Source organism: Pocillopora damicornis, chromosome 2 (genome assembly GCF_964200805.1).
Source record: "Pocillopora damicornis chromosome 2, jaPocDami1.2, whole genome shotgun sequence".
Taxonomy (NCBI): Eukaryota; Metazoa; Cnidaria; class Anthozoa; order Scleractinia; family Pocilloporidae; genus Pocillopora; species Pocillopora damicornis.
This window is the reverse complement of record NC_142671.1, coordinates 16,906,822-16,919,337: the sequence shown is the minus strand read 5'-3', so window position 1 is coordinate 16,919,337 and position 12,516 is coordinate 16,906,822. Positions and strand designations below refer to the sequence as shown.

The 12,516-nt window shown below is 38.7% G+C and overlaps 2 protein-coding genes across 3 annotated transcripts in view; both read left to right on the top strand.

Moving 5' to 3' along the window:
• The window catches only part of LOC113669167 (dynein axonemal heavy chain 1), a 47,165-nt gene that overhangs the window by 32,653 nt on the left and 1,996 nt on the right, over nt 1–12,516 (top strand). For both annotated transcript variants that reach the window (XM_027185171.2, XM_089197242.1), the window contains 17 exons: nt 4,291–4,536; nt 5,281–5,430; nt 5,909–6,069; nt 6,637–6,862; nt 7,360–7,470; nt 7,695–7,779; nt 7,904–8,055; nt 8,143–8,259; nt 8,772–8,854; nt 9,130–9,229; nt 9,322–9,366; nt 9,518–9,676; nt 10,076–10,207; nt 10,303–10,473; nt 10,570–10,749; nt 11,352–11,528; nt 12,061–12,231. In XM_027185171.2, the coding sequence (XP_027040972.2) occupies nt 4,291–4,536; nt 5,281–5,430; nt 5,909–6,069; nt 6,637–6,862; nt 7,360–7,470; nt 7,695–7,779; nt 7,904–8,055; nt 8,143–8,259; nt 8,772–8,854; nt 9,130–9,229; nt 9,322–9,366; nt 9,518–9,676; nt 10,076–10,207; nt 10,303–10,473; nt 10,570–10,749; nt 11,352–11,528; nt 12,061–12,231 (2,466 nt within the window). The remainder of the gene's footprint in view (nt 1–4,290; nt 4,537–5,280; nt 5,431–5,908; nt 6,070–6,636; nt 6,863–7,359; nt 7,471–7,694; nt 7,780–7,903; nt 8,056–8,142; nt 8,260–8,771; nt 8,855–9,129; nt 9,230–9,321; nt 9,367–9,517; nt 9,677–10,075; nt 10,208–10,302; nt 10,474–10,569; nt 10,750–11,351; nt 11,529–12,060; nt 12,232–12,516) is intronic.
• LOC113669176 (adrenocorticotropic hormone receptor-like) lies at nt 287–2,698 on the top strand. The gene has a single exon (XM_027185183.2). The coding sequence runs from the start codon at nt 844–846 to the stop codon at nt 1,813–1,815; it is 972 nt and encodes a 323-aa protein (XP_027040984.2). The 5' UTR covers nt 287–843; the 3' UTR covers nt 1,816–2,698.

The following is a 12,516-nucleotide window of genomic DNA, read 5'->3' as shown; positions in this document are numbered from 1 at the left end:
TGTTTGAAGTAGATAAAATTTTCCTATAAATAGAAAACTTCGAAGCCTCTGATCAAAATGCTAGCTGTATATTGAGATTAGAATTCTTATGTATTCAGGTTTCTTCTTTATCAAGGGTGCTTAGCAGTACTCGAGGCTTTTACCAAAGTTTTGTATGTTTGACAGAAGGTTTAATTCTAACCGGATTTTTAATCAAGATTCCATTTCCGACGAGGTGAGAATGCAATTAAGCTTGTCAGCCACATTAGGATAAAGTGACGGCGGTGAATTGCCGCAATTCATCAATTTATTGACAGAAGCATGTGAAACTTTCCTCTTGCACAAGACCGTTTGAAGATAGCTGAGTTTCAAATTCAGAATTGTCAGATTTCTTTTATTTATAAGCCAGTGTTGCAATATTCATAATGATTTCACGTTAAGAAGCTTAATCGCGCTGTTGTTGGAAACTGACTAACAAATTGAAAAGCGTCATCTATTCAACTCATATTGAAGTGCAAATGACACTCTTTGAACAGCTGCCTGTGCTTGTGGTTTCTCTATGCTCCTAGGCAAACTATCAGGCTTTCAATCTGGCACGTCGTCAGCACGTTCTATTTAAAGCCAGTGTTGCATCGTTATTCAGTGCCAAAGATAGGAGCGGTAAGGTTAAACTGCACAGTGGAAGTCAGGCCCAAGCACAGGCTGGATCTAAAAGCTGAACAGTTTGATAGTCATCAATCAAATATAATCCCTTTTTTTTCCTGAAAGAGTCGTCGAAGACCATCATAGTTAAGATCTAATTGAAGACACATTGGATTGTAAAGCTTAATCGCACGTCTTTGATGTCCGATCGAGTTTTCAGAGATGACTTTTGGAGGGAATTCCTGCGATGGGGTACCAGCACCTGATACCCTTCCATTCATAACAGCAGCTCTCTCTCTAGGTCTCGCTCTACTCACCATACCAGGTAACTTTTTAGTTTGCTTGGCGGTGTGGAAAGACCCCTACAAATGCTTGAGGACGCCATTCACTTTCTTTGTGATAAATCTGGCCATTTCAGATCTGATCGTGGGCATGGTGGTGGAGCCGTTATCGATATACATGCATTTTCGCGAGGGGTTTTCCCTGAAGTTGAATAACGTGTGGTCTATCCATATGTCCTACTTCATCTCTTGTACCGCATCCGTACTGAATCTCGCAGCCCTGACAGTTGATCGCTTCACAGCGATAAGTCATCCGTTGCAGTATCGAGCACGACTCACCATCACACGCGCCTGTATAATCGCGGCTGTTATTTGGCTGGTCTCGTTCGCTTTGCCTTTTATTTACTTCGAAGTCGGGTATTTGCTTTATACATTTGTCTTCGCAAACACGGCCATAGCGTTTACTTTGATCATATTTCTCGCGACATATGTTGGATCCTTAAAAAGTATGAGAGCTCAGGTTATGGAGTGGAATATGCTGCGGGATAGTTCGCAAACAGAAGAAAACCGAGCAAAAATTAGAGCTGCGGCTTTTGAGAGGAATATCACACAGGTGTTTGTTGTTATGTTGGGGCTATTTTTGTGTTGTTATACGCCATCGCTTGTTATGATATACCTTATGAATCTGTGCTCGTCGTGCAGTTGTTACACAATCCACATTTGTCGTGATATGCAGTTCATCTTTGTACTGTGTTCCTCGGCGTTGAATCCTTTCATTTACGCCTGGCGTTTACCGAACTTCCGAAAAGCGTTTATTAAGATTCTGCGATGGCGTAAAGGAAACCAAGAAATAGCTCCTGCAAACACAGTAAGCATGGGCAATACTGCCACGTCAACCGTGGAATCCGCCTGACTGAACGATTGGAACGATTTCACTGACAAATAGTTTCACAAACGGCATCAAAACTGGTGAAGAAAGAATAAATACTTGTTCAAAGAAGGGGGAAATTCGCGTGTAGCAATGAACAGCTTGCGAGCCGGTTCCATGGTACTCTAAAAAAAAAACTGTAAAGCAATCTTCGTTACGTAACACAACAGCTCACCACCATGGTACCGTCTAAGCCAGCTGAAGGTAATAAGCTTCCCATCTTTGAATGAAAGATTCTTATAGTCTCTTTAGAGACAAAAATGGCTTTTGGTGTGGAATCCTTTCTTTCAAGGAAAAATATGTAAAGGAACTAACAGCATCTGTGAATACGCCAAGTGTGGGCAAATTGATTGAATGATTTCTCTGAATAATGCGTGCGATAACACTGACTAGTCGTTCAGTTCATGACGAGAAAGTCCTTGTGGAGTGATCAACAAGCAATCTCCTTCAAGTAGTCGCAAAACTTAAACATTTGAATCTACCTTCAGGTCATGCTCTATTTAGGCTGTGAAGGTCTTATTGAAGTAAGTTTTTCTCATTTTGGCCACAGGTGAGGCTTGTGGGAAGAAGATCAAATTTCTTTCCCCAGCTAAAAGCTCTCAAACCGCTTGCCTTGTTTGTGTTTAATCGAGATCACAAATGGTTGGCCCTCGTTTTAATTGCTAGGAAACCGAAAAATATTAAAACTTTTGTCCCTTTGCTGAACACTCATTTTCATGCCGTCCCAGCTAGACTTTCGAAGTTGAACAAACCTCTAAGTGTATTTTTGTCATCCGTTAGTGCCGCAGTAATATCTACAAGGTTTGATTGATTCTATTTTTTGCTGGACTCACTGGAGCTCAATAAAGGATAAGTACAATTTTTTGTTGTCGGTTGAGCGCCACTTTACTTTTTTTCTTGCAATTTGAGTACACTGTATAACGAGCTGATGAATTGAAAGAGAAAGTTGCGAGCAGCTGCAGTTTGGTGATATAAAATTGGGATTAGCCACCCAGATTTAGAACTCAATTTGAAAAAAATTCGTCATAAAGAGTCAATTTCTTGACTTTTTCACGGAATTTTGGACGCAGTTTTGCTGAATAAGATGAGTACGTGCTCTGAGTTGTTCCTAAAAACAATACTTATTTATATTTGCATGTAAAATGATCTTTAAACTGCTTTTTGTAGTACTTTGATAAATTGAGTTCCGTACTGTATACAATAAATCTCGCATCTATTCATCTGTAAATGGTCATCAAGAGAGGAAAATGATTGCCATTTTTAAGCGAAAGTGACCTGTTGAGAAGTCTGTTGTTTACCATAATGCTCAAGTCATAATCATTGACATTGTGCCCTTTGGTCTGTTTGCTATATATCCTCGGGCAGGCGTCATTGGGTCATTAGCTCCTAATTAGTACAACATGGACAAGCATTTGATAAAATTTTTTCTTTCTCAAAAGTGAGTAGGGTGACTTTAACAGATGTAGAACGTGTCCAAAAATCGTCTCCCTTTTTTTTAACCGTTAAATTTCATCTTGACAACGGTATCTTTTTTTGTCTCTATTGGGGGATTTTTGAAAGTTGAGCTAAACAAGCCCTTTCATTCGCATTTACTCAAGCTGTCCACCTGCAAAGCCGATTATGACTTGCTTCTCTCATTTTCTTTATTTTGAAAAGACGTTTGAGGTCATAAAATATCTAACACCCATTTTTGGTGGCGTAATTATTGATTCAATATTTTCCTCACGTTTCCTGCAGCTTTGTCTCTCAGGGGGAGCGGTTAACTTATGGTTTTACTAACGTTCTGTATTGTTGTGTTCCGTAGAAAGCAATCGGTTCGTCGAGAAAATTTAATTTAGGAAGAACATCGAGTGTAACGTAAACGGGAATATTGCTATTCAAAAGGTTCAGCGTGACCGAGTGGTAAGGTGTTGATCCTGTATTTCGGTGGTCACAGGTTCAAGCCCCTACACTGTATTTGTTTTCCGTGGGCCCCAAGTTTACCCATTAGCTCTGCCTTGCCAAAATCTCACTGGTCTGCCTCCTTCCTTTTCATGTCTTATTATTTTTTGTGTTGTCCTTAACACTAGCAATCGGCTATAGTAAACGAAGAATATTTTATAATTGTGGTTAATAATTATCATTATCATCGTCATTATCATCGTCATTATCATTATCGTTCTCGTTATCATTGCCGTCATTGTCATTGTCGTCGGCATAGTGTTAATCCTTATCATTTTTTTCATCTTATTATCATTATCATTATCGTTATTGTTGTCACTGTCGTTGTAACTTTCATTTTTGTTGTCATCATTATTATCATCTTTGCCATTGGCTTTGGTGTGGTCATCGATTTTATTATCATCATTACGATAATGTTATGATAAAGAGGACCCAGCCATTTCGATCACGTGACGGGCGAGAAAAAATATACCCTTACGATCCGCGTAGACTTGACAAAATTAGTCTCTCCTATCTCAGGGCGAATACCGCGTGTCAATGGTTGAGGAATGGTTAAGAGAATTACGTGGTCTGGAAATCCCTCACTCAGACAACTGTTCACTCGTGCCAACACTTGGAGATCCTGTAAAGATTCGCAACTGGCAGATTGCTGGTTTGCCCCGTGACACGCTGTCTGTGGAGAATGGTGTTATTGTGCAGTTCTCTCAGAGGTGGCCACTGTTTATTGACCCTCAGGGGCAGGCTAACAAGTGGATTAAAAGCTTAGTAAGTTCATGAGCTAACCAGGTTTTGACAACTGCATTGATAAATGATCGACGGTTCATATGTCACTTTGTTGGAAATCTCACTTAGGTTGAAATTAGGCCGCAATTTTAAGATGGTAATGGCTAGTTATTAAGGAACAGCCCAATTTTAGACCAAGGATGAAATATAATAGTTTTGAATTGACGAGATTGTAAGCCTCTCACAATGTGGAAAAGTACTTTATTTCATGCATACTAAGATTTACGTTGTGAAGTAGTATCGTTCGTGTCTCTGATTATACAAACGATACATTTTCACAGTCATTGCGCTTCCAATCTTGGAAATATGTCGGTCAGTAATAAGAAAATATCTCGGCATGTATCAAATACTCGCTGCGATGCATCAAAAAAACTCACTCGTTCGTTTTTTTGATGCACTTCAACTCGTGAATAAAAATCGTTCGTGTGCACTTTCCACGGAGTAATCTCTATTTACCAACTCCACAGATTATGCGAAAACCAATTTATTTTCCGGACATGTTTTCCGTCAGTTTAAGGGTTTTATAATTTGTTATCTCGGCTGCCAACTTCGCTCTGATTTATCACTTATTCATTTGCGTGTTTTTTGATGGCTCATTTGCTTTTCTTATTAAGAAGTGCCTTTTCATTCTTGCTAGAGACAATTCATATCACTGAATAGGTTTGCTTATTAGGTTAAATCCATTTCCTACTTTGTTTTCATAACTTTTGATTTTGGTTCCTGTAGGAAAAAGACGCCGGTCTTGACGTAATCAAACTCAGCGACCGAGATTTCTTACGAAGCTTAGAAAACGCTGTGCGTTTCGGTAAACCGTGCCTGTTAGAAAATGTTGGAGAAGAACTGGATCCAGCTTTAGAACCTATATTGCTAAAACAAGTAAGGAAATGATTGTAGATCAATTTAAAAGGTAGAGATCTGAACACTGCTCAAAATGAACATTTCAATTTCTGGGAGGTTCAAAGGAGATTCATTCGCCATCTAAAGTTGCCGCTTTGTAATATAGCCCTTATCCGTTACATGAACCTTCTTTACAGCTCAATGTTAGATAAAATTTTAGTTGTGAACCTCTGACTCGCTTGTGTATGGCCTAAATCAAAAACGAGTCTTCTGTAGCTCATTTTCAATGTACAGCATCCGTCCACGAGATCGAAAGATCCATGATTCGTATCCTTCGGAAACTAAGATTTCTCCTTAATCCCCGTATTGTGACCAAAGGTTATTTCTCTCTATATATATCTCTTCTTTTACTGCTCTTTGAGTATCCTTTAAAATATGCTCAAATATAAACCATAAAAGAATTTTAAAACTCAACCAATACCGATTGCTCATATGGTGAAACATTTTTGTGTTTCAGACATTCAAGCAGTCAGGTAGTACAGTGATCAAGCTCGGAGACGCCATCATCCCTTATCACGATGACTTTAAGTTTTACATCACTACAAAGCTTCCTAACCCACACTACACTCCTGAAGTGTCCACAAAGGTCACTATTGTCAACTTCACTCTTTCACCAGGGTAGGTAGAATGGTAGTGGTCACTAAAATCGCTTTTGTCAAGTCAGATAAAACGAACATAGTCGATATGTTATACAAACGCGAAAAACAAGCGAATAATAATAATAAGAAAAAATAATTGTGTTTAACAGTAATTGAGTAACATTGTTTCTTATTGAGCAATTTTCAACTAAGTGTCGAATACGGTACCTACTTCCCCAGGTTTTTATCCTCCTCCTTCCTAATAACCAATCTGCTGCAAACTGAAGCTTATCATATCCTGCTGAATCATTTTCCTTACCACACCTAGTTTGCTTGTTTTCACCTTGGGTACTCACTTTTTTCCCTTGTGATATTAAGGTTTGTTCTGATTGGTTACTGTAATTACTGCGATTTTGGTTTTGTGACGCTCCTCATACTTGCATTCATTCCGCTCTTTATATCGGCAACTTTCATGCTGTATCTAAATTAATTTCTTACTGTGGGCTACGAAGAATAAGCATTATATTGTTATGCAGGTCCTGTTTCTCTCTTGAGCCGATTCACATAATACTTGTAACTAACTGTCAGTTTTTTTTTCGTTTTATAGCGGTCTTGAAGATCAGCTTTTAGCTCTTGTGGTTGCTGAGGAGAGGCCTGACTTGGAAGAAGCCAAAAATCAGTTGATTGTCAGCAATGCAAAAATGAAACAAGAGCTCAAAGAGATTGAAGATAAGATTCTCCACAAACTATCGGCATCTGAAGGCAGCCCTGTGGATGACATTGATTTGATTCATACACTGGAACAGTCTAAAGCCAAGTCCATGGAAATCAAGGTAAATGGGGAAACTTCTACTCTGTGTTCTTTGTCCTGCTTTAAAAAGTATTTAATTGATAATGAGAAAAGTTCCAGATCCCTTTAAATCAGCGGTATCTGCGACCTGTGGAAGGAGATGTCGGTGTGCGGTAGTCAGAAGATATACAAACTTAACCCTTTGTCACAAAATTACGCTTGTGCGCAAGGGATAATTTGCAAAATTTATTGCTGAGTATTGTTTGCGTCTTAGGGGGATTTAGGAATTATGAGAACGAAAGATTGTGTTATTAACACTCACTCCGGCCTTGGTAGTAAATCAGTTGATTGGCTCATCGTCTTTCCCATTGCACGCAGGCAGCATCTGTCAACTGTCTAAGCGAGCCAGTTTTTATTTGCCACGTAACTGATGTTGAAAACTTCAAACGTAAGATGGCGTCAATACTGTACTATTATTTATATTGAGATTCTTTTTAGTCTTCACTACATTGGTAAGTGAAACTATGTCCGCCGTTTCAGGCTAAAGTGGTGATTGCAGAACAGACTGAAAAAGATATTGACGAGACACGTAGTCAATACATCCCTGTAGCTGTCAGAACTCAGATACTCTTCTTCTGTACTTATGACTTGGTAAGTATTTCCTTTTACATTTCTAGATGACCCGGAGATCACGTGACTGCCACCTTTAAGTCTATCACCAAGAATATCCTATCGCATCCTCTACCGGAAATTAATATATGTACAGGGTTGCTTAAGGGGTTGATTCACATAGTGAAAACCGAAAAGAAAGGACCTGTCAAACTAATCTCCCCGATAGCACTGCTTTTTAAGCTTTATTTTCATTTATTTTCCAGGCTAACATAGACCCTATGTACCAGTACTCTTTGGAGTGGTTTATCCGCATCTTTCTTAACAGCATAGTAAACGCTGAAGCGTCAGGTATGTAGTTTGATTTTTTTCTCTGAAACTTTTAGGGTAACTGCGTGTCAAGCTTATGTACATATTTCTTTTTATGGTCGTTTAGTACATGACAATTTTTCTGTTGGTTTTATCTTCTTTACAGATAACTTGGAAAAGCGTATCGTAAACATCAACGACTATTTCACATTCAGCTTGTACTCTAACGTGTGTCGCAGTTTGTTCGAAAAAGACAAACTTTTATTCTCATTCCTCGTGTGCGTCAGAATCCTGATGAACGACAATAAGATTAACATGGTGAGCACTGATACCTTTACCTTTTAGTATCTGTTTACTTTTTGAAAATCTTTTCTTTTTTAAAGCAGACATACTTTTCTCTTTCAGGATGAGTGGCGTTTCCTATTGGCTGGTGGCTCTGCTATTCCCAAGGAGATTGAGAACCCCGCCCAGGACTGGCTGTCAGACCGGGCCTGGTCCGAAATACTTCGACTTCCAGTGCTGGTAAGTCATATCCAGAATGAAATATCGTACGTGACATTGATATGGGCGCATAGAGGTCATTTTCATCTTTTAGTGGAACCTCGAAATATTTACTCCGTAGTGAAGACAAAAAAAAAAAAGAAGAAGAAAAGCGATGACCCAAGAAGAAACTAATTTTTGTAGGATGGCGAAGATCAACTCTGATTGCTCATTAAGAGCTTGACAAATTTTTAAGCCAAGGTTTTATAATGGTCAAACCGTGACGTCTCTCCTTGAAGACAAGTCTTCATTCTGCTCGAACGATCGTACACTAACTGGAATGGTTGAGGTTCACAACAAAAAGAAAATCGTGTCTATGAATTGCCAGTGTGTCTGCTTAATTTTCACCCTCGCTGCGGTTCATAAGGATTTCGATTGACATTTTAACTGATTCACCATTTTTGCTGGATAATGTAAGTTTTGTATAAAAAGGCTTGGTTGCTTAATTTTAGCTCTTCATATAATAACTGTTGTTGCTTCTTTATCTATTTCAGCCCAAGTTTGCCAACTTTGCTGAAGACTTCAAGAATCACATAGAGGGATTTCGAAGAATGTTTGACAGTACTGACCCACACCGGTTAGTTATTTATTCACGAATCACTTTTCAATTATCACTGAAAAGAAAATGGATTGAATTGAAACAGAAGGGACAATATTTGATACTGTTAAGACTTTGCTTTCTTTATCTCTCTCTTTCCTTTTAGTCTTTGTTAGTTTGTTGGTTTTTCGGTTTGTATGTTCGTTTTTGCTTTGGTTTTACGGGTCTATCATCCTTTTAAAAAAAGTAGATCATCATTTCTTTTTCATCATCTAATCATACTTAATTGAATGTTTTATTTCTAATCCCCACAGTGAGCCGTTGCCTGAACCGTGGAACACTGACCTGGATTCGTTCCAGAAGCTTCTTGCGTTGAAATGCTTGAGAGCTGACAAAGTTACTAATGCAATGCAGGTACAAGAATTAAAAAATACATTGAAGTGTGGTGTTTTAAACATGTCATTTTGCCCTTTATAAGACTGACTGATTGTTTTACTTTCTTACAGGATTTTGTTTCTGAAAATCTTGGCCAGCGGTTCATTGAACCCCAGGTAACTTTTGATACCTTTGTGTTGACGGCGTGGTCAGTTTATCCTAAAAAAAATGCTGTCATCTAGATGTTATAACTTAAAATGAACGTAAATCTGATTTTCCTCAACTGCAAGACAAACTTTAGAATTCCTACAAACTTTTGTTTTTTAGACGACGGATTTGTCTCTTGTGTTTAAAGACTCGTCTCCTACCACTCCACTCATCTTCGTGTTGTCAGTTGGAACTGACCCAGCCGCAGACCTGTATAAATTTGCTGAAGAAATGAGGTTTTCAAAGAAGCTTAGTGCAATTTCTCTCGGCCAGGGTCAGGTGAGTGGTCAGCTTTTACTACTCTTCGAATGATTTGAATCTTACTCTTTTAACAACTTCATCTTCAGGTGCTTTTCCCTCCAAATGTGAAGAATAAAATGTCCTTTGCACGAAGTTACGCTTTAAGCCATAGATTGAAAGGGGTAAAACATTAAGTCACCTATGCAATTTCCAGTGCCAGAAGATTGTTTTACACGCTTTTGTGACTTAAATTCGCCTCGATAAGTTGAAATTTGCGCATATGATAAGAAGATGAACTGTCTACTGGTTACATGTTACCACCTGCTCGGATGTTGGCAAAACCGAAAAAAATATACAAAGTCACTATTTAGAATGGCAATTACATTATAATGAGTAGCTTTTTTATACTCAGACTTGCACTTCTCTTTTTCTTTACAGGGTCCTCGCGCAGAAGCTATGATGCGCTCGGCCATGGAGCGCGGAAAGTGGGTATTTTTCCAGAACTGTCATTTAGCCCCAAGCTTTATGCCCAGTCTTGAAAGACTCGTGGAGAATATCGATCCAGACAAGGTTAGCAGCTATTAAGATTTTCTGAACTAACATCAGAAAGTTCTGTCGCTCCCCAGTTTACTAAGACTAGTATTATTTCGTATGTCTCCGAACAGGTGCACCGTGACTTCCGCCTGTGGTTAACCAGCATGCCAAGTCCCAAGTTTCCAGTCTCTATTCTACAGAATGGTTCAAAAATGACCGTGGAACCTCCGCGGGGGATTAAAGCCAACTTATTGAGATCTTTCACGGGATTTAGTGACGAGTTCTATGCAAGTTGCAAGAGGGTTAGATTGAAAAAGCGTACTCATTACTGTAACTTCATTTACTAAACTAATACCCTCTAACACAATTGAAACTTTTTTTCCTTGATCCATATTCAGGAAGAATTCAAGTTCCTTCTTTTCTCGCTGTGTCTTTTCCATGGGGTCACCTTGGAGAGAAGGAAATTTGGTGCTCTGGGTTTTAACATCCCGTACGAGTTTACCACTGGAGACTTAAGGATTTGTATAAGTCAGCTGAGCATGTTCTTAGAGGAGTACGAAGAGGAAATACCTTTCAAGGTAAATCATTTCACTTATTCCTTAACGTAAATAATTCATTGGCCATCTCCAACATCTTTAAATCAGTCAAACGATACTGATGTGGTATATCAAGTTCTTTTGATGTCGGAAGTGTCTCTTCGATTAGACTCATTCAGTGAATTAAAAACGATCCAGGTCTAGTTTCAAAAGTTATGTTTACAATCATGCACCTTACACCCGGGACCGTAAAATGAGCTTAAAACCGGCTTACTGACTGTCTACGCCTTAATGATATACACTAAAAAATTACGCGCGTCTCATTGGCTGAAAACGAAGGCATTTTTCATGTAACACGAGTGCAAAGTTGTAACACGAATGCAAATTACAAATAGCGCGCGCGCTACCAAAATTTCGTTTGTCTGTACTTTCTGTGGTGCTTTTTCATTTAAATAATTATCAAGTGACATGATTTCTCGTGCAATTTGGTGTAAATGAGCACTTGTCAATTTTTCAGACTACAATTTTGTTGTCTTTGAAAATTTTACTCCAGCATATTACATTAAATTGCACTCGAAATCATGTTATTACCTATAAATATCTCAAGTATTTGTTTCATTTGCTTTTGTCGTGACTTTTTTCAGGTCCTAAAATATACTGCTGGACACATCAATTATGGCGGTCGTGTTACCGATGACTGGGATCGCCGGTGTATAATGAACATCTTAAATGATTTCTACTCACCTGACGTGCTCAGCAGTGAGCACAAGTTCTCCGAATCTGGAATTTATCACCAGCTTCCTCTAACATCTGATCACGAGGTATTTTCAGTGATGTGGCCAAGTTTAATTTATACTATATACAACTTTTAAAATCTTTCCAAACGGACCGAACAGAATGACCCAACTTTACTTACGAACCAGAGTGAGAGCATCCATTTGACAAATGAAAGACTTTTCACTTGACTCTGATGGTGACTAAATGATGGTGTAGCATAGGGAGTGGGTGGAAGCAGTTATAGAGGATATTAAAAGTCCCAAGGTTGTTTAAGGAACAAATGACTCACTTTAAATCCGCCAGGGCACCGATTACAGAGTGATTTATGTAACGTTTTGGTTTCCTCTTTTACGTATATCCCTGGTTTGTTTTATCGTTGTCAAGTTGAATGAGGCAACTCCTACTGGTGTGAGAGAAAAGTTCAAGCGAATTACATCGATACTCTATTAAATTTATTAATCTGATAGCGATATATGACATCAGTCTCATCCATTTTTTTTGTACGTTATGAAATATTTTTTGAAAGACACGGTGGACTCACTCTTCTACTTGTTACTACCCTTCATTTCTCGTCAGCATTATCTTCGATACATTCGTGGTTTACCAATCAACGATACTCCAGAGATATTTGCTCTTCATGACAACGCCAACATCACCTTTGCTCAGAACGAGACGTTCAGTTTACTTCAAGGAATACTCAAGATGCAGCCACGTGCGTCATCTGGGGCGGGAAGGTCGCGTGAAGAGGTTTGTGTGTAAGAGGATCTTCTCCCAACCTCTGTGGCGGTCAAAAATGAAAACCACTGAATATTAAGTGCTCAGAGACAGCCTTAAATTGGTCATTTTACAAGTTTTCATCTAGCTCTCTTAGGGCCTCTAAGGATATCAGTTTTTGTAACTGTAGGAGTTACCCTAATCAAATAAAAGCATCTTCTTCTTCTTCTTCTAAAAATTGAAAACAATTGTATAGTTGGAGGTATATGCTGTACCTGCATACATGGTATTACAAAAAAAATTACAAACTACGGAATC